Source organism: Perissodus microlepis, chromosome 17, assembly GCF_051167445.1.
Source record: "Perissodus microlepis isolate ML-2025 ecotype Zambia chromosome 17, ASM5116744v1, whole genome shotgun sequence".
Classification (NCBI taxonomy): Eukaryota; Metazoa; Chordata; class Actinopteri; order Cichliformes; family Cichlidae; genus Perissodus; species Perissodus microlepis.
In genome coordinates this window covers 24,100,428-24,122,601 of record NC_140477.1, presented here as the reverse complement: position 1 = coordinate 24,122,601, position 22,174 = coordinate 24,100,428, and the positions used below count along the sequence as shown (strand labels likewise).

The window sequence follows — 22,174 nt, the reverse complement described above, 5'->3', positions numbered from 1 at the left end:
GTTTGATGAGGATTCAGACTAATCAATCCTTTTCCTGATGAAGTCAGAGGTCTGGACAGCCCCCCCACCCCAGGCTCTGAGATATCTGACCTCTGATTTACTGAATCATCACTTCTGTTATTTGTGTTGCACTTTTCCTTTCTTTGGTCGTTCATCCCACACTAGTCTTGGACTTGGGACAGCTTCTTCTATGCCGGATTTGGCTTTTGTTTGTATACGTGTGTGTTTTACACTTGGACTAATGTTGTAGAGAATCAGGTTGGTCATGTCCAGAAAAGTTTATTCTCAAATGCAGCACACAACAGGAAACGGTGAGCTGCAGACACAGCGGCACGGCTCAGGTGAAAGCGCTGCTTGGACGGAGTGCAGAAGAGGGGGAGCACACGTGCGAGCACTGCAGGACGTTTTTGTCCCTGAACTTGAAAAACATCTTTGCAGTCAGGAGGTGGCACCTCTGAGTCTTAACATCTTACATGCACCTCCACTGGGAGAGAGCCACCAAACGTAAGGGTTAAATGAAGCCTTAAGACTGGTTCGATTTTGGGTCTGACCTGGACTTGTCCTGTTCCAGACTTTTTTTCCAAACCACACTCTGGTAGCATCAACAGATCAAGAACAAACTCAGAGTCGGAGGAATTGTTTTATTTCCTGTTATTGCTCAGACAGAAATTCTGTTAAAAGAAAAAAAAAACTACAATGTTTTTTAAACGTTCCCTCAGTAAAACACTTGAGTAAGACATTAAATACACATCAGACATCCATTTCCACTTCTTCATAACAGCAACAAGTTGTGCAAAAATAAAAACCTTCTGTGCATTGCTTATATTTGCAGTGCTTAACAAATGTATCAGACCACCATCTAGTGTACGTTTTGTCAGTCGACCTAACTCTGACCAAGCTCTATATTCAAAATCTTATTTTTAATGTTGTAAAATATCGTTATTCTTGTTATCCATGACTTTTCACGTTTTCTGCTTTACAAAAAAAAAAAAAAAGCAGAAAACAGTAAAGCACATAATTATTCCCACGTCTCTCTTGGAAATGAGATCAATAAAATTACCTTTTGATCCAGATGCCAAATTACACTTATTTATATGCATTTGCAAACAGAAAAATTTGTTTTGTTTCAGTGGTTGGACGTTACGTTCGATTCACAGTCCACTGTCCCGGATCAAGTTTGGGTATAAAAACTTCAGGGAATTCAGTAATTTTCAGTTTTAAACAAGTTTGTGAAATACTTCTGAAATATTTGTTCTCGTGTAAAACCGGTGGTCTCATAAATTTGTTCAGAACTGTATGTGACGTTCATCCAAACTATTATTTCTGAGATATTTAAGGCACTTCACGTCAGTTTAGTTAAACCATCATGTGACCGAGGGACATCACCATCGAATAAAGATTTCAGAACGAGTGATCTCTCTGAGTTGGTAGCTGGAGATTTGATTTTACAGGGAGTGCAGAATTATTAGGCAAATGAGTATTTTGTCCACATCATCCTCTTCATGCATGTTGTCTTACTCCAAGCTGTATAGGCTCGAAAGCCTACTACCAATTAAGCATATTAGGTGATGTGCATCTCTGTAATGAGAAGGGGTGTGGTCTAATGACATCAACACCCTATATCAGGTGTGCATAATTATTAGGCAACGTCCTTTCCTTTGGCAAAATGGGTCAAAAGAAGGACTTGACAGGCTCAGAAAAGTCAAAAATAGTGAGATATCTTGCGGAGGGATGCAGCAGTCTCAAAATTGCAAAGCTTCTGAAGCGTGATCATCGAACAATCAAGCGTTTCATTCAAAATAGTCAACAGGGTCGCAAGAAGCGTGTGGAAAAACCAAGGCGCAAAATAACTGCCCATGAACTGAGAAAAGTCAAGCGTGCAGCTGCCAAGATGCCACTTGCCACCAGTTTGGCCATATTTCAGAGCTGCAACATCACTGGAGTGCCCAAAAGCACAAGGTGTGCAATACTCAGAGACATGGCCAAGGTAAGAAAGGCTGAAAGACGACCACCACTGAACAAGACACACAAGCTGAAACGTCAAGACTGGGCCAAGAAATATCTCAAGACTGATTTTTCTAAGGTTTTATGGACTGATGAAATGAGAGTGAGTCTTGATGGGCCAGATGGATGGGCCCGTGGCTGGATTGGTAAAGGGCAGAGAGCTCCAGTCCGACTCAGACGCCAGCAAGGTGGAGGTGGAGTACTGGTCTGGGCTGGTATCATCAAAGATGAGCTTGTGGGGCCTTTTCGGGTTGAGGATGGAGTCAAGCTCAACTCCCAGTCCTACTGCCAGTTCCTGGAAGACACCTTCTTCAAGCAGTGGTACAGGAAGAAGTCTGCATCCTTCAAGAAAAACATGATTTTCATGCAGGACAATGCTCCATCACACGCGTCCAAGTACTCCACAGCGTGGCTGGCAAGAAAGGGTATAAAAGAAGAAAAACTAATGACATGGCCTCCTTGTTCACCTGATCTGAACCCCATTGAGAACCTGTGGTCCATCATCAAATGTGAGATTTACAAGGAGGGAAAACAGTACACCTCTCTGAACAGTGTCTGGGAGGCTGTGGTTGCTGCTGCACGCAATGTTGATGGTGAACAGATCAAAACACTGACAGAATCCATGGATGGCAGGCTTTTGAGTGTCCTTGCAAAGAAAGGTGGCTATATTGGTCGCTGATTTGTTTTTGTTTTGTTTTTGAATGTCAGAAATGTATATTTGTGAATGTGGAGATGTTATATTGGTGTCACTGGTAAAAATAAATAATTGAAATGGGTATAAATTTGTTTTTTGTTAAGTTGCCTAATAATTATGCACAGTAATAGTCACCTGCACACACAGATATCCCCCTAAAATAGCTAAAACTAAAAACAAACTAAAAACTACTTCCAAAAACATTCAGCTTTGATATTAATGAGTTTTTTGGGTTCATTGAGAACATGGTTGTTGTTCAATAATAAAATTATTCCTCAGAAATACAACTTGCCTAATAATTCTGCACTCCCTGTATTTGCCCACGATAATGTTAAAGACCCAGGAATCTGCCACAAATGACATATAAACTCATTTCTTACACACACCATGAGTGCAAAGGAAGACAACACTGTGCTGATGTCATCATCAAGCGCGTTTAAAGCTTCAGGAAAGTTACACAGGGCATTGTTTTATCCAGCACAGCGTGACCTGTATTTTACAGCAGGCTAAAAGCAGCAGTAAGGTGAAGCACATTAGTCAGCTGATGTGGTCTCACGTTCAGTCCTCTGCACACAGATAGAAATGACATGGTGCAATGACACCTTCTCACTCCTGTCTGTGGCTTAAGTTGTTAATCTATGCACAATCCAAATTACAAAGACACTGTTAGGACTCTGGAAATGTAAATAAAGACTAAATGCAATGATTTGCATTGCTGAGCAGCTACAACCCTCTGTCAGACAAGAAAGGCACAACATTCCTCTCCCAGAGGAGATGCTGTTGGAAGCAGAGGGAATGCTGCACTGTGGGAAATGTGAAAGTGTCCCACTCTTTCTGACACTGCTCATATTTTTCTTAAATGGCACATTTTCTCAGCTCATGTTCTCAGACATGTTTTCTGTGTTATAATGAGAATAAAATATGTTTACCACATTTGCAAATCCTTGTATTGTATTTATTTACATTTTACACAGGAGTCCAACTTTTGGGTTTTTGCAGGTTTAAATTAAAATAAAATCCTGAGGTGCTAGAAAAGGTTCTATGTTTCTAAAGTTCATAAAACTTTAAAAAGTCACAGGGGGCTTCCGGAGGTAAAAGGTGTTCTAATCTAGAGGCTCATTCTCGGAGGACGTACCAGCAGAGAAAGTAAGTTTAACTTCCTGTTTCCTAGAGAAAGTTCCTGTGGCGATAACCTTTAGAATAATACAGAACACTTATTTTCCACATAAAACAACACAGAAGATCACAGTCATTCCTAAAAAGAGGACTCTGCGGGCCACATAAACACACAAATCCGTTTTCAGACTGACACCGTTAGCTAAACACAAAGTGCTTCCTGATGCTACTCACAGCAACAAGTGCTTCTAGTGTAAAGCGCATGCCTGCTGATGTCTGCGGTCCACATGGCTAAAACTAACCCTGATCCCACAGCTTAAACTCATTACTATACAACCACATGCTTCACTGCCTGCTAATCATTTTCCATTTACTGTTCATCTCCTTTAAATTGTTTCCCTTCCAGCTCTACTGGTTAGACTGTATATAAAAGATGGCAGCCAAAATATCAGAAATCTGGCCTTGAATTAACTTCTTGTTGTTCTAAACTGTACTGAAGTGGAAATGGTGCCTTGTTACCAAACTTTTAATTCAGTCTGACAAATTCATTCAGAGAGGTGAGGTTTCATTTTACAATCACGACGCTAAAAAACTAAACTGGTTCTTTAAGGTACAGTGACTGACAACACACACATTCACACCCATTCTCACTTCAATACCCTGAGCTTAGTTAATGACATTCTGTTTTTGGGTCCCTTATTCTTCTGCTATTAATAATGGTATTCCTTTAGATTAAATTAGACACACAAACACAAAAAAAGAGGGCTGATCGTCACATCAACCAAACAATATGCTGGTTAACCTATCAGAAGCCGGACGGAAATACTGTAACCATGATGACAGAGCAAATTGTCATCAGCTGATCCCTCACTCTACCAAAAAGTTACACTGATCATTAAAACAAAAATACAACTTTCTGTCACAAATATAAAATATATCTTTTCCATGTAAATATATCTTCATGTGTGCGGACTATTTATTTACAGACAGCACATTTACACAGTCTGACGAACAAGCAGCCATCACCTCACAGGAGATTCAGTCCTGACAGAGAAAACATCTGAAGGTTCCCTCTGAACATCCAATTTAGGAGCCGGGTTGTGGAGAGAAAAAATCAAAGAAAAGTGTCTTCAGGTCAGTCGGGTATTTTTAGTACTGGATGTACTCAGACTGAAGAGACTGAAAGAGAAAACAAACAGTGTGATTAACTTTAGGGCAAATGTGATCCCTGCATTTCCTGTGAGGGTCTTTAACAGAGCTGTGGGAGGACGATGTGGGAAAAGGAAATTCCAGATGAACTGACATCCATGAAATCAACTATAACAACCAGGGCTTATCTAAAACTCTTTCTACAGTCATAGCTGAAAACATGAAAAGCTCTACAGTACTCTGTGGAGCTGGTTCATGTCACCAGCACCAACATAAATGTAGCTGGGAATGACATAACAACATGAAAGGGATTTTCTGATTGTGTAAAACTAAAATAAGCACACAGGTGTCTAAACAGAGTTGTATCTACAGTGTCTTTGTGTGTTGCTCCCTGCAGACCATTTGCACTGTGCCTCTGCAGACATGCCCACATTTTTACAGCAGACACTGCTGCTCAGTTTTTCATTATTCCGAAAGCTCATTTTACATAACTGACAACATTTTTCATCAGAAATATATGACGACAACATTTCTCTGTGCTGTGGCTAACATATATAGTCTCTGTCACAGTAGCACTGCATTTATTCCATATCATTGGTCCTTGTCCATGTATGCCTACATGTATGCTAAAGCACTCACAAATACCTTGACTAAGCAGCAATTTTATGAACCGTTCAGAAACCAAGCTGTACGCACAGTGCATGCTGCAAAGAACTAAGTGAACCCTTAAATTTACTAACTCGTACAACCCCCTGTTAGCATCTCCATCAGATGCTTCCTGTAGCTGATTATAGTTCTTGCACAGTCATGAGGAGGAATTCTGGGCCATTTCCTGCTACTTCCTACAACTGTTTCAGTTCATCAATATTTGGCAATGTCTTGATTAGTAAGCCTTCTTAGGACTCAATAAGTAGGAGGTCAGCACTGTCACCTCCCACTGCTCCAAAACATTCATTTTTGCTGGTTCGACTATTCTTAATTTCCCTAACATGCTGACATGTTAGGGAAATTAGCTTGTAAACTGCTGACTTGGCATTTTCCCCTAAAATTCATGTCAGCTGACTGGCTACGCCGTTCTAGCAGCTTTATTTTCTTCTCTGAAACCAGCTCAGAGTTTTGTTGCCTGTGCGCTTGGGATCGCTGTCTTGCTGAAATGTCCACCATCGTTTCATCTTCATCATCCTGGTAGATGGCAGCAGATTTTTATCAAAAATGTCTTGGTACATTTTTCCACTCATTCTTCCTTCAAATTATATGAAAACTGCCACTGCCATATACTTAAAAGCCCCACACCATGATGTCCCCACCTTCAAACTTCACTGTTGTCCTTGGGGTGATATGCAGCGGCTTTTGGCCTCCAAACATGGTGTGTTATGGCATTCAAAGAGTTCAGTTTTGGTCTGACCAGAATATATTAGGGCTCTTTGACAACAGAATTTTTTTTCCCTCCTCTGTCTGAAATCTTGCAGAGGCCACCCGGTCGTGGTCGGTTTATTGTGTAATGATGTTCTTTCCACTTCAGCAGTGATCAGTGGAACTCACTGGAGCAGTGTAAAATGTAACCAATGCCATCAGTATGTTTTACCCCTCTTGAGATGTTTCTTGTATGACTCTTTTGTATGAGACACTTTTTCATAGGCCACCAGTTGGCACTGAACCAGCTGATATTAGTTTGCACTAAGTGGTAGGATTGCTTTCTAATTACTGACAGATTTCAGCTGCTGTCATGACTTTCCATGCCTGTTTGCACCTCCCTTTCTTAATCAGTTCAATACTTTTTCCTTTATCATTTCTTATAATGTATGGATATCTACAGTTTCTTGAAGAAGTTTCACCTCTCATCTGAGAAGCTTCTTCAGTTCTGTGTGTGTGGGTTTCCCTGTAAGTCAACAAACACAGACCAGCATCTACTTTTTGACTCACACCACTCATCACAAACTTGGGAGTAATCAGGACCCTGCAGCACCGAGCAGAAAACATTCCCTTTAAAGCAGAAGGGAAAGAAAAGGAACACACCCCTGTAAAGAAAGCTCTTAAAACACATGGTTATCCCAACTGGGCTTTCATCAAATCAGGAAAGATGCAAAGTAAACAAAGGTCAAATGACAATCAGAACAACATGGCCATCCCTTATGTAGCAGGTTTATCAGAGAAACCCAAGAGAATTTTGTATAAGTATGACCTCCCAATGTACTTCAGACCCAGCCGCACCCTCAGACAAAAACTGGTTCATCCCAAGGACAAAACTCCCAAACACAAACTAAGCCACTTCACAAAGGCATGGCACAACATAGAAGAGCCACCTCGACAGGACAAGACTCAGCTGTACACTTGCATCTAAATGTTAAAGGTCACTCTTTCGAGGATGCCAATGTTCATATTTTGGACAGAGGAGACAGACGGTTTGAAAGAGGAGTGAAAGGGGCCATCTATGCCCACTGTGAACGACCATCCTAGAACAGAGGGGGTGGTTTAGGACCCCAACTGTCTGCCACCAACAATGCAGTTTTGAGATCCTTTCCCAGGTGCCTTAACACCCACTCACATCTTGCATCAGGTGTCAATAGTTTACATGATAGGACGAGCTATCACAATGGTTTCACCCGAAGCCTCTGCTAATAATAACCCACATCGTTTTTGACACCTTGGCTCATGTGATGACGGACATGATCAATAGTGGGTCAATGACCCTCTTAAGTGACACACCCACTAGGTTTTAAATACCTGAGATTCGCCACCATTTGGTTTTAGAACTGAAGAAGCTACTTGGATGAGAGGTGAAACGTCTTCAAGAAACTTAATGTCCAGTCACTTCTCTTTCCAAGCTCCTTAGACTAGGACATAGACATATGTATTTGGATTTCTTTGCATGTGTGGAGTGAAGTGGTTGTTACTGACATCGGGTGAGAGTTTCATCTCAAGAACACCTTTAGAAATATATCTACTTAGAAAATTGGTGGCATGTTCAATGATTCAATGATCATTTTACCTGCTGTATCCAGTTGTTAAACTTAAAAAAAAAAATTGGATCGTTGAATTTGGATTTGTCATCAAGCGCTGAAGACTACATGTTCACACACGTACATATCCAAGTAACACCTACAACCCCCTCTCAAATGTGTTATATTCAAACTTTAGTTACAATAAGTTAACTCTTTTTAGGGATTGAGATCTGAGCAGGTTCCTCAGCTCAGCAGCAGCTTTGTGTTAGTGTGAGTGACGTTAACATGACTGAGAGAAACATAAGGAGCGAAACGCCACAGAAATACACTGATTCATACCTCCATTAACTAAACAACATCTTTAAAAACAGAGATTCACCAGGTTCATCATGATATTAAAAAGTAACAAGAGGATCATTATCATCCCATTTATAAACCCCCAAAATTACAAACAAACAAAAAAAGAGTTCTAATGACAAGGTGTTTTTCAACCTGCAAATATTGCATATTGTATTAATAATTGTAAATCTTTGTCAATAATATGTACAAAATATTAAATCTTTAGGAGAACATAAAACACAATAAGGCATATAAACATATTTATTAGAATGGTTGTCAATTACTTATCTGTTAACAGACTACGGAGTTATTTACAGGCTTTGAGGCTTCTGTGTCTCAGCAGCTCATCCTATACCGTGTTGCTTTTTATGGGGTTCTATTTTGAAGTGGTGACACCTTATCATTTCATCCCTTGTTCTTGTTGTTACTGTCCAGTCAGAACACAGATCAGTTCAGAAACACCAGAGAAGGAAACGGAAAACAGCAGAGGTCATGGATCAGAAACACACTGGAAACATCAGCTATTAAACAAGCTGTGTTTTTACTGGCTGAGAGTCAAAATGTTCCAGATCAACTACTGTACATTATTAACACACTTGAAAAAAAAACAAAAAAACAAACAGAAGTCACAGATACAGGATTGAACTCTGTTTTCATATTTTGCTGTTGTGAACCTGCAGACTGTATGTAAAAGTATGTATCCCTGTGATGTCACTCATCCTCAGATTTAGTTGTTTGGCTCTTTCTTGAGCCAGCATGCGTACACTATGCACAGACATACTGAGTAGTCAGTACTAAATAATCCACAAAAACTATGGAAAGGAGCTATTCTGTGACTACAGGTAATTTGTACACCTGTCAATCAAATAAACCAGGGCCTTACGAGATTGAACTGAGCGACTCATCTTAAAAAAAAATAAATCAGTCACCCTGTTTAGCGGGTATGCAGGGGAAAAACAGTAGAGAGCAAAACTATTTTGTGCAGCAGGTCATTAACCTGGTTATGTCATGGCTGAAGTTCACCAATCAACGTCTGTTCATTTTTCAGCCCTGAGAGTTGCTGCTCAAGTGGCTTAAAGAAATCTGCTGTTGCATCCAGTGTGTTAGTGACATGAAAACAGAGAGCCAAGCAACACAGAGGGAGGGGCCAAGCTGCTGCTGTGTCAGAGGACTTACAGGTATGGAGCGGCTCAGGTAGCGTCCTGAGGGGCCCTTTGTTGCGCTGTAGGGCCCAGGGCCCCTGTAGGGCCTGAAGTCCTGAGGCCCTGGTTGAACCAGACCTTTTCCTGTAGAGGGCACTGCAGGGCTGCTGTATAGACTGATGTTGTTGTTGACTTCATGCTGTATGCTGCGAGGTCCATTACCATAGCGAGAGACAGATGGTGGAGTAAAAGATGATGACGGGGAGCTTAGAGAGAGAGAGGACGAAGACGAGGACGGGGGAGGAAGAGAGGAGTACAGAGTCTTCCTGTCCTTCTCGGTGTCAGCAGCGTACAGATCACTGAGAGAGCTGGCCAATCGAGAGCTCAGATTTGAGCTAAAGTCAGCAGGCAAACAACACACAAACAAATTATTACAACAAACAATACAGCTAACATAATGCAACACGTCTGCTCCATCTGAATTCAAGTCAGTGTAAAGGTGACTACACTGGTTTAAACCGGAATCCTGTTACTTTTGCTTAAATCCATTTAAATCCAGTTTAAACCTGAAACAGATCAGGTTCAATCAGCCATTGTTAAAACACAAGTTGAAAATCAGCCAAGTACTTTTACTAAATGGTAAATGGACTTGTTCTTGTATAGCACATTTCTACTCAGGGCACTCTTTTCGCAACTTCCCTCAATCACCCATTCACACACACTTTCTATCTAACATTCACACACATTCATACTTCACTGCATCAGACAACCCTAAGAGTTGCTGCTCAAGTGCCTTAAAGAAATCTGGTGTTGCATGGGTTAGTATCTTGCATGCAGACTGGAGCAGATGGGACTGAACCACTAACTCTCCAATTAGTAGGTGACCTGCTCTACCACTTCAGCTACAGCCACTAGTACTTCTGACAGGTACTACAGGTAGTGTGTTAGTACTACAGAGCAAGAAAGGAGGCGAGTAGTGAGTTCGGATGAAAAGCAGTAGGTTATAAAGGAGGTGATGTGATGTAGGTGAGAAGGGTGTGATAAAGGAGGTCTTTGGGATCACTGACCTCCTGATGTTTGACATTGTTGATGATGGACTCTTCCCGATCCTCTTGGCTGCAGCAGAATTGGAGGATGTCGGGTAGTTGGTGGACTTGAGTGGGGAAGTGGCGCCCATCGACAGTCTGGACACAGACACAGAGACGGTGATCAAAAGTCACGATTCCTATGTTCTCGTGTGCACTGAGGAAATCTGTAATGTTTGGCTGTGAGGAATTGTACCTGAGTGGTTGTGAGGCTGATCTACTGTGCACATTTATCTCCTCCACTCTGAAAAATGACATCTTTGTCAATGCAGGCTCCGAACAAAACTTAAGACAAGACAGACTACATGCCAGTGCCTGAAAAATCAGCCTGCCACCTTTCAGCAGGGGGAGCAGGGGAAGAAGAAGGAGGAGAAAGATAGAGGAGGGTTCACTTGTCCTGGTTTATAAGAAATACTTTTAGTTCAGTGCCAAGCAGTTTTTCGGGATTCGGAGCGCTTCCTGCAATCAGAACACACACACTTAGGGCCATCCGAAAAGAGCCTGTGAGTTACTGCAGTGCAACAGTCTCTTGTAGCTTATTCCTTTAAGTGAAACCAATTTAATATCTCAGGAACTGCATTAGAATCCCAGGAGCTCTGATGTTCTGTCCACGTATAAAGCAATTTGCACACAGCCTTGAAGGTGACGCTTGATTGCCAATGGAAATTCCAGACTTTGGTTAACTAGTTAACCCTTTAATAAATTTACCACCCCCTCATATCTCAGTCAACAATATCCTTTGCTTTCACTGGTAGTCACTTCAATTGCTTGTGTGAAAGCTGAGAAAGTTTAACTCAGGTTCCTCCCACTTCGTGTATGTAATGATTATTTTGGCCACTCCTGCTTCATATCACCCAAAGTGGTTGTAGTTGTCACAAGCTCTAGAAAAAGATGAACTATGAATCGTTTAAGCGTAAATTAACACACATAACTCAAAGGCTGAACCAGGGTTGTGTCTACACATAATTATAATAATACATTTTATTTAAAAGCACCTTACAAGACACCCAAGGACACTTCACAATAAGAGTAAAAAACATATAACAGAAGAAAGACAGCACGAAGAACACTTAAAAACAAGACAAAATAAACAATAAGTACACATTCAATATGCACACTTGAACAGATTTCAAGGTTATAATCTGCCTGGGAGCAGAGCAACTGACGGCTCTGCTTCCCATGCTACTGAGAATTTGCATATGATCAAGGAACTGACCACCCAGCCCATTGTTCCCTCAGTGGTGCTAGTCTCAGTCATTATGCAAATGTACTGTTTATAAACTTGGGGAAACCCTCAGTCAGCTGAGACTGAAGACGTCACTTGGATGAGTGACGAAACGTTTCTCCCACTGAAAACGCTACGTCCAGATGAACAGAATCAACTTTTGGGGACCCTCTCACAAAAATATCATTTATTCATATTTCTTCACCTAAATCGATGAAAACTGCCCAAGATAACACAGTTTAACAAGACATGAAACCGCATTTTTCCACCAACAAGTTGATTCTCAAAGAACTATCAGCAGAATACTAGCATGCATAACTCAGCATGGCACAGTTCCTGCAATATCGAAATCTGGTGCTCAAAGCAATAAGGTACAAGAGACCGCTGCACGGCAGGCTTTTTTCGGACGGCCCTAAGTGTGTGTTCTGATTGCAGGAAGGACTCCCAATCCTGAAAAATTGCTTGGCACTGAACTAAAAATATTTCTCATAAATAACGACAAGTGAGCAGTCCTCTCTCTTTCTCCTCCTTCCTCGTGACTTAAAAAATTTGAGGAAACTGGACATTGCGAAGAACAAAAGAAGAGGTGGCAGGCCTAAAGAACCATTTACAGAAGATGAACGGTATATGAAAGTCATGTCTTTAAGAAACAGAAAAAAACAGCAAAGAACTGACACAGAACCTAAAAGTCCAGCTGATCGCGCCATTGTAAGATGATAAAAGTGGTTCCCTTAGATTCAGAATTTGTTGTTCCCTTTTCACATGTATGGCCTGCTTGAATCCTTACCCATCTTTCACCATCTTACAATGCTGTGATTGCAGCCATTCCCCAACTCTTTGTGAATGGTACTCATGGCCATTGACCAGTGGTCATGTCATCAGACTGACCTCACAGCCCATTAGTTAGTCAGTGTTGCTAGTTTCAACCATTATGCAAATGTACCGCTTATAAGTTGGGGAAATGTGCAGTCAGCTGAGTTTGAAGAGATCACATTTTTCCCACTGAAAAGTTTCAGCTGTAATGGGTGGTACTGATTTGGTTAGGTTTTAGTACCTCAGGGCACTAGTAGTGGCTGGACGGGGGAAGCGTCGGCTCTTTAAGGCTCTCAGTTTGTCTCCCTGAGTCAGGCCCAGCCCACCATCTGTTTGGTCACCCTGAAACATAAAACAAAAATACCGTATGACAGCTGACATGTTGCACTTCACAATGAGAATAAACTCACAATAAATAAATAAATGATGCTATTAACAATAATAATGACAGAATAATCATAATGATGTAAAAGAAAAACTAACGGTAAGTAAAGAATATCAATGAGTGCCTAATACCTGTGATTAAAAGTGAACCATCAACAAATAGCTGATCCTGACCGATCATTAGTCAAAGTTCCTGTTTCCAACTTAATCCTATCACCAAGAAAAGCCTAAGACTAAATAGTCATGCAAAAACTAAACACCAGCTCAATCTTTAAAGCTCAATACACTTAAATAAAAGCAGGCCAGCTTTCAATGTTTAATTGTGCAATATTTTGGGAGTTTGTTGAATTACCTCACAAAAAATTCACTTCTTTGAAATATTGTAATGTGATAAGAAACACAAAGAAGAAACAAGACTTTTTTTTTGGATAAAGATCACATAATGTGTTTTGAGGATACTGATTATGAATGCTGAAGTTTGAGGGTAAGGACAATTTCAGGTCACATACACAAAGCTTCTGACTGTTCTCTCTCTCTGTGTGTGTGTGTGTGTGTGTGTGTGTGTGTGTGTGTGTGTGTGTGTGTGTGTGTGTGTGTGTGTGTGTGTGTGTGTGTGTGTGTGTGTCCTACCTCATGTAGTTGGTCGGAGCTCTGCGATCTGGACAAGTTGCCGTTAGGGTTTGTGTTGATGTGTGTAGGGTTTAATGTGAGCTCCTCCATACTGGTGATGAGATGAGGCATAGCCCTCTCCTCCTGCTTGGCTTTTTGGGAATGCTGATTGTCTCCGACTGACCACAGCGCTGCCTGCTTCCTGTTAATGCAAACACACATATTTTAACTCTCACTGTTAATGCTACAACTGGTTTTCTTTAAAGATCCTGCTTCACAGTTGCTTAAATTTTGTCTCATGCAAATAAAAAACTTATTTGGATTAATGTTTTTGTCGGATCAAGTTGTTGTCAGCCAGACCCTGGATCTTTTTGCTCTTTGAAGCTGTTGTTTGACTGATTAATATAGCAACAAAACCTTAAACCTATTTGGTTAATCTTAATTCTCTTGTGGGTTTGAAGGCTTATTGGATTGAAGAACCAAATAAACAGGATCAATATAACTAGGACAAACTGAGCCTTGTTTTAACTAACTTACAGACAACAGGACCCTGAACTGCAAACTACTATATCCCAACAAAACATTAATTTGTCACACTGGATGAAACATTGTGATCTATCACTTCAAAAACAAATTAAAAAACGTAAGCAGTTAAAAATTTCAGCGGTTTGTTGAATAGCTGCAAAGCTCAGACTCAAACCACTATGTGCTGATTGAAATCTTCACCACGTTCAAACATGTATTCACAGAAACATAGTTTAATGACAAAACAAACTGAGCTGCTCTATACTAGCCTGCAGTAACTTGGTAATCTGATTACAGGTTTTAAGAGCAAAACTGGATGGTCACACATTAAAGTAGTTTCTGCACTGTTTCAGATGCAGGATGAATACAAGATGAGGCTATTTTGAGGCACTATAAAATTAACTTTATTTTCAACAGTCACCAAAACATAAAACTGAATATATAGAAGTCACCAGTTAAATCTTCTAAAAACTAAATTTAAAAGTCGACTGACTTTAAAAGTCGGCTGCCCTATCAGAAGGTTTCTTTAAAAAAAATGATATTATTATCACAATATTTTCTGTTTCACTTCTTTTGGTTTCTTTCTGGGAGTCAGTGCTGGTGGTCATGAGTATCACACCTTCCATTTACTTTCATGTACTTCTCACATTTACTAGAATACCCGTAATCCATGATCATTTCCTCTCTTTCATGTAGACAGGGCAGAATCAATGTGACATTAACTTGTTGCACCATCTTGTGGTACAAACTGGTATTACACCAAACTATGGTTCAGTTTTTTTGTTTGTTTCTTTTTTTACACTGCACTTATGTAGTAGGTACAGTTGTGGTCAGAGCTTTACTTTCACAAATCACAAGGATAAGTGGCAAAGTATTTTTGGATGGTGGAATAATACAGACATGTTTTGTGACTGTATTACTACTGTATTATAATTTTGGTGCACAAGTTTGAATTTATTTTGGATTTTCTTTAATGCACACAGAATCAAAATAATACATAGAGGCTCCTCCAAAATTTCTTTAGGAAGTTTTAGACGTGACAGGCCTTTGGTTACTTTCAATAATTAACAGTTCTCTCTCCACTGGCTGTGTCGCAGAATACTTAAAGACAGCCTCTGTACAACCATCATCAAAAATATGGTCTTGATCCCTCTGACCACAACAATTACTGACCAATCTCAAAGTTACCTTTTATAGTTGCATCATGCAACTGAATACGGTTTTGGAAAGGCTCTCCACACCTACGTCGGAGCAATGTCTTTGAAAAAAACATTCAGGTTCACAGCACTGAGGCTGTGCTTATTATGGTAACATGACATTGCAAGTGGTGACACTGCTGAAACTGTCTTATCTTATATTAGGGAATGGATGTGTGCAATTTAAAAAAAAAACTCATTTAGATAAACTGCATCCAAGCATCAAGTCCTTCATTTGTCCTTTATCAGTTTATGCAAAATCAGCTGTCAGTAACCTGGGAGTGATATTCAATTCTAATTTCATCTTTGTGAAACATGAACAAGATCACCAGGTCTACTACCAAGAAATATCACAAGGACAGGATCACCTGAGAAGGAGAATTGTAGATTTACACAAGTTGAGAAGATATTTTTCCGGACCACTTTCTAAAGAACCGTACTTCCCAAGAGCATTACTTCCAAGAATTGTACAAAAGTACAACTTATTTGGATTGGCCGACACTTTGCCAAGGTCTGGACAACGAGCCAAGCTCTCACCCTCAGATGACAGGAAAGTGGTGGAACACCAAGTTAAACACAGTGTCTCTATCCACAGTGAAGTGAGTATTGCTTCAGGATGGACTTGGAGGGCGCCGACCGGGGCACTTACTTCAAAATGAACACATTTAAGCTTGACTGCAATTTACAGCTGCCCACATGGACAAGCCAAATGCCTTCTGGAGAAATGTTTTATGGTCAGATGAGAAAATGCCTGAGCTGTTTAGCCAAAATGACAGGAGATATGTTTGGAGGAGTAAAGGTGAGGGTTTCAAACGTAAGAACACTGTACCAACTGTCAAGCATGGTGCTGCTCATGCATCATGGCTGTTTTCCTACCAGTGGTACTGGTGCACTGCATAAAGAGGATATAATGAAGAAGAAGAAGAAGAAGAACAACAACAACAACCCCCCAATCTTTTTTTGTTGTTGTTTGTTTTAAATACTTAAAGATGTATGACTATATAATCATTCCACCCTGCAAAAAGAACAGCTACAAAAAAAAACAGTTAAAAGCCCAGAATTTCAGTAGCATTAATGCCCACAGTGAGTATATGTAAACGTACCAAAAAAACCAGATGTTTGTGGACAAAATATGAGTAAATTTTGGAAGCAAGTTAGTTTGATGCATCATACAACTGAATACTGTTTATCTTTACATCTTAAGAATTTGTTTGTTGTTCTTTCTGAAAGATGAAAACACTCACAAAAATGAAAGGCAGAGATACAATCAAACAAATAATGAGAGACCTACTCCTCTAAGAAGTTCTGCTGGGGTCCAATCACAGAGCCCGGTCTGCAGATCCGTATCCATGCGATGGCCTCACCTGCCGTGAAGCGGTAATGTTTCATCACGTAACAGCCAATTAGAGTTCCCGTCCTGCCCAGACCAGCTGACAGAAAGACGTGAACCAGTGAGTCAGCAGAGAAGTATTAAAGTAGACTTCAAACAGCCTTCTTGTTTGTTTCTATCACAAACTCTGTGGATGAACACCACTAACTCACTGCACCAACTGCAGATAAGTACCACATGCTAAATGACAATAGACTGGTCACTTCAGTTAAACTTCTAAAGCCTGCCTGAAGGGTCTAGGGATTTGGAAAAATCCCCTCACTTGCTCCAAAATGTAAATATTAGGGCTGCAACGATTCATCCTGCCTGCTCAAGGCTGATGCCAGCCATCCTATATTACATATAGCCTTACCTGCAGCAAACAGGAGTAAGTCTAAAGGGGGGCATGGGGTGTATTACATCATATTTATTTCAAGGTATTCATAATACTTTTTCAGATTGAAAGTGAAATAATATAAAATACTGTGTTAAAGGTTTTTTGTTGTTGTTGTTGTTGTTTTAAACAAGTTAATAAAAAGCCATGAGCCAGTAAAACTGTGAGCCACTGACCAGGGGGGGTTTAGGTTAGACACTGAATTATTAATAATATTAATTAACAAAAACACCATCAGAACCAGACAGAGGACAGGACATACCCTTGCAGTGGACGGCCACAGCACCATCTGTATTCTCACAGATGTGCAGAAAGCGCCGTGCGATGATGTCGTTGGGTGTGGTGCCATCTGGGAAGAAAAGGTCGTAGTGGCTGAAGCCTGCATCAGTGAAGCGTTTGGCGTCGTAGATCTTCTTGTTAAGACGGATGATAGTAGTCACATTGTGTTTTCTGAAGTATGGGAAGTAAGCCTCAGGAGCATGCAGAGGGTAACCTGCAGTAGGCAGAATGACAACAGATGTCACTTACATCCTTTAATGCTTTTGTTTCATTGGGAGACTAGATTGGCCTGACTTTGGTCAATGTAGTCACACCTGGTTAAGCTGTGATGCCACATCATCGTCATTTGACTCAGAACACACTATATATTGTTTCTGCTTATTTGATCCTGGTTTATTTGCCTCTTTTCTCATTTCCTAAGGAGAACAGAGGTGACGAAAAAACAGTCTGTATTACAAAAAAAAAAAAAAAAGTTTACTGCTCTATTGCTTCCTTTACCTAGAAAGGTACAACCTAACCCGGGTCCAAATAGGTGAGTGCATAAACTATTGCACTAACATGAGACCATTAAAGACAATACTCCTTGGGTTTGCATGAAAAAGCTCAGCAGACTTTTACGCCGGATCCCCAATCTGCTGTGGTGGCCTGTTTGCATAAGCACTTTAATATCACTGGGTGACAAACAATCTACCCAAGATTTTAATTTCCCCTTGCAGGAAATTTTAACTGATCAACTTCTGTGTCGGGCAGTTTTGAATAGATACAGTGGGGCAAAAAAGTATTTAGTCAGCCACCGATTGTGCAAGTTCCCCCACTTAAAATGATGACAGAGGTCAGTAATTTGCACCAGAGGTACACTCCAACTGTGAGAGACAGAATGTGAAAAAAAAAATCCATGAATCCACATGGTAGGATTTGTAAAGAATTTATTCGTAAATCAGGGTGGAAAATAAGTATTTGGTCACCTCAAACAAGGAAAATCTCTGGCTCTCACAGACCTGTAACGTCTTCTGTAAGAAGCTTTTCTGTCCCCCACTCGTTACCTGTATGAATGGCACCTGTTTGAACTCATCATCTGTATAAAAGACACCTGTCCACAGCCTCAAACAGTCAGACTCCAAACTCCGCCATGGCCAAGACCAAAGAGCTTTCGAAGGACACCAGGAAAAGTATTGTAGACCTGCACCAGACTGGGAAGAGTGAATCTACAATAGGCAAGCAGCTTGGTGTGAAAAAATCAACTGTGGGAGCAATCATCAGAAAATGGAAGACATACAAGACCACTGATAATCTCCCTCGATCTGGGGCTCCATGCAAGATCTCATCCCGTGGGGTCAAAATGATCATGAGAACGGTGAGCAAAGATCCCAGAACCACACGGGGGGACCTGGTGAATGACCTGCAGAGAGCTGGGACCACAGTAACAAAGGCCACCATCAGTAACACACTACAACGGCAGGGAATCAAATCCCGCAGTGCCAGACGTGTTCCGCTGCTGAAGCCAGTGCATGTCCAGGCCCGTCTGAAGTTTGCCAGAGAGCACATGGATGATACAGCAGAGGATTGGGAGAATGTCATGTGGTCAGATGAAACCAAAGTAGAACTTTTTGGTATAAACTCAACTCGTCGTGTTTGGAGGAAGAAGAATACTGAGTTGCATCCCAAGAACACCATACCTACTGTGAAGCATGGGGGTGGAAACATCATGCTATGGGGCTGTTTTTCTGCCAAGGGGACAGGACGACTGATCCGTGTTAAGGACAGAATGAATGGGGCCATGTATCGTGAGATTTTGAGCCAAAACCTCCTTCCATCAGTGAGAACTTTGAAGATGAAACGAGGCTGGGTCTTCCAACATGACAATGATCCAAAACACACCGCCCGGGCAACAAAGGAGTGGCTCCGTAAGAAGCATTTGAAAGTCCTGGAGTGGCCTAGCCAGTCTCCAGACCTCAACCCCATAGAAAATCTGTGGCGGGAGTTGAAAGTCCGTGTTGCTCGGCGACAGCCCCAAAACATCACTGCTCTCGAGAAGATCTGCATGGAGGAATGGGCCAAAATACCAGCTACTGTGTGTGCAAACCTGGTAAAGACCTATAGTAAACGTTTGACCTCTGTTATTGCCAACAAAGGTTACGTTACAAAGTATTGAGTTGTATTTTTGTTATTGACCAAATACTTATTTTCCACCCTGATTTACGAATAAATTCTTTACAAATCCTACCATGTGGATTCATGGATTTTTTTTTTCACATTCTGTCTCTCACAGTTGAAGTGTACCTCTGGTGCAAATTACTGACCTCTGTCATCATTTTAGGTGGGGGAACTTGCACAATCGGTGGCTGACTAAATACTTTTTTGCCCCACTGTATGTAATTCAGTTCCTCCCCAAAAATTAATTAATAGCCCAACTCATCCCAGGAAAATAATCATTTACCAACTTTTTTCTTACTTTATTAGCACTCCACATAAATATTCCTAAATGTTTTTGTAAATTACATCCTTCAACTTGACTCAACTCTACTGTTTCCGTTATTTTGCATTAAAATTGAATACCACCTCAACGTGTGGACCGTTATAGCGATGCATTTAAAAGTTGTGGCATCATTTGTATGTGACACAAAAACAACAACAAGGGCGGATGTCGAGGCGATTGTATGCCTGCTTTTTTTTTTTTTTCAGGCTCGGGGACCACGCTGTTCGGTTTGGCCATTTCCCTTGCTGCTGAGTTTCAAAATTTGCAGTTTGGATTTTCATGAAGGAGTCATTCTTATGATCATCGAGTGACTAGCCAGCCAGTGGCATACAGTGTATAATTTCACATTTTCAGATAGATTCATGAACTAGGTACCAAATGGAAAACCATAGTGGGAAGGGCTGAGGGAGAGCATGGATTACAACTTGTAAAAGTGAAACTCCGTAACATAAACTGTTAACCCTATTGGAGTGTGTGCATGTGTATTAGACTGAAGATTGTAACAGTGAATGAGAGCCCCAGCTGAGTAGAGACAGGGATCTAGTTTACATATATAATTATTAGAGACTGAAAAGAACTATTAAAAAAAACAACAACAAAACATCAATTTCCCTCATTTGCTGGTGATTTCACCAATATTTACAAGCTAAAGGCATTTGTAGTTTACACATTATGCAACACAGTAAACTTATATATCTCTACTAAACGCAGGTGGATGTTAATTTGTCTTTGATATGTCTTTTACATAAAAATGAAAGATTTACTTTTTCTTTGTTATTATTTTATGTGTTACAGAACATGACACAACACGACAACGCCAATACTGCCTGGGCCATTTCTATGCCATGTCTACCAGTTCACCACCAGCTCATCACCATGACAGCCACTCACTGGGAATGAAGACTGCTAATGCTTAAGAGAGGGTCCTGGAATAGGAAAGACCCCATCTAAAGCCCAATCTGTCAACATGAAAACCAGGCCTGTTGTACCTACATGCCAGGATACAGAGAAGCCAGTTCAGAAACCCCTTCAATACTTCACTGATGCTTTTGCAGGAGAGGAGCATGTGACCCCGCCATACTTCAGACCTATGCTACAACCATTTAACACTAGTCTCCTGGCACCCAGAGATAGTAAGCTGTGTAAATCCGGCAAGACTAGCATTGTGGTAGTAGCATCTGCTACTCAACACACTAAATACAAGCACTAGCTACAGGACAGTGTTGCTACTTCTTGTGAACTAGTATATAACTGCAGCATAACAAAGTTCCCAGTGACTGCATTGTGCACTCGACTGTGGACATCTGTGAGTAGCAAGATGAGATTTTTGAATGTCATCTGACACCATGTCACCCTATTATATAGGATTCCCTAGTTCCTCCTGACAGGAGCATTGCTGAGCCAGCCAATAGGGCAAACTGCATTGTATGGCCCATTGGCCACATCTAGTCCCTTGGTTGTTGCTGACTGGCCCACATGAGGTCAATGGTAAATTAAGATTTAAAGTACATAAGTATACATCATGCAGTTTGCATGCAGTCTGTGGCAAATCACAACACAACTATATAGAAGGCTACTGTTTTTTAATTTACTAATGGATGCATGAAGATGATTGTAGGGTTTTTACTAGAGATGGACCGATCCGATATTACGTATCGGTATCGGTCCGATACTGACGTAAATTACTGGATCGGATATCGGAGAGAAATAAAAAAATGGAATCCGATCCATTAAATATCAAAAAAAGCACCTCACAAAACTTGCGACACGGCGTAACTCGTAGCATGTCGGAGCAGTATGCATCACGTGATAGAGCGGCTGTGTGTATTTGTAGCCTCACTACCAAACCAGCATTTCATCTCCGAGGAAGTTATCCCAGAGAGAAGTAAAGCAAGTGTGTAAGTTCATCTCTGAATGTTTGTAAAGCATTTTAGCGTTAAGCTTAACAACCGATATATGGAGCGACTGCCTCTCTCTCCCTCCCTCTCCTGCTGCTACTTCAATCATGAAACTGCTTAATGGCTGATCGGCTTTTCTGTCGCGAGTCTGTCTCTCTTCTTTGTTTTTGGCCCACTTCACGCCAGAAAGAGGAAACCAGCGGCTGGACAACAGCAGCACGTTTAACCTTGATAAGCTGTTGTTAGAATTTATTTAATATTACTTTCTACACCAGGATCCTTTTCTACGCAGCTGATAACTGTGCAGGGGCGGATCTAGCAAAGTTTAGCCAGGGGGGCCGATAGGGCATTAACAGGGAAAAGGGGGCACAAAGACATACTTTTCTTTCTTATTCTCATTTAAAATGTCTAGCTTTTAATAATTAATTATCTGAATCTTACACCCAAAGTTTTAATCTGATGTAAAATATATAGAAGTCCATTACTGTATATAGTAACTGTTAAGTCTAATATACCCTAGTAAGCTATAGTACTT

General features: G+C 40.8%; 1 protein-coding gene across 5 annotated transcripts in view; it reads right to left on the bottom strand.

The window, feature by feature from the left end:
• Positions 1-627: 627 nt before the first annotated feature.
• cdc14ab (cell division cycle 14Ab) overlaps positions 628-22,174 on the bottom strand; it is a 38,309-nt gene continuing 16,762 nt past the window's right edge. For 2 of the 5 annotated variants that reach the window (XM_084910445.1, XM_084910447.1), the window contains exons 9-16: positions 17,249-17,479; positions 16,515-16,653; positions 13,524-13,704; positions 12,751-12,851; positions 10,668-10,715; positions 10,454-10,570; positions 9,421-9,781; positions 628-4,993 (exon numbers count right to left, since the gene is read on the bottom strand). In XM_084910445.1, the coding sequence (XP_084766571.1) occupies positions 4,964-4,993; positions 9,421-9,781; positions 10,454-10,570; positions 10,668-10,715; positions 12,751-12,851; positions 13,524-13,704; positions 16,515-16,653; positions 17,249-17,479 (1,208 nt within the window). In that variant the 3' untranslated portion in view covers positions 628-4,963. Of the gene's footprint in view, positions 9,782-10,453; positions 10,571-10,667; positions 10,716-12,750; positions 12,852-13,523; positions 13,705-16,514; positions 16,654-17,248; positions 17,480-22,174 lie in introns of all 5 variants that reach the window. The other 3 variants (XM_084910444.1, XM_084910446.1, XM_084910448.1) reach the window with 2 other exon arrangements.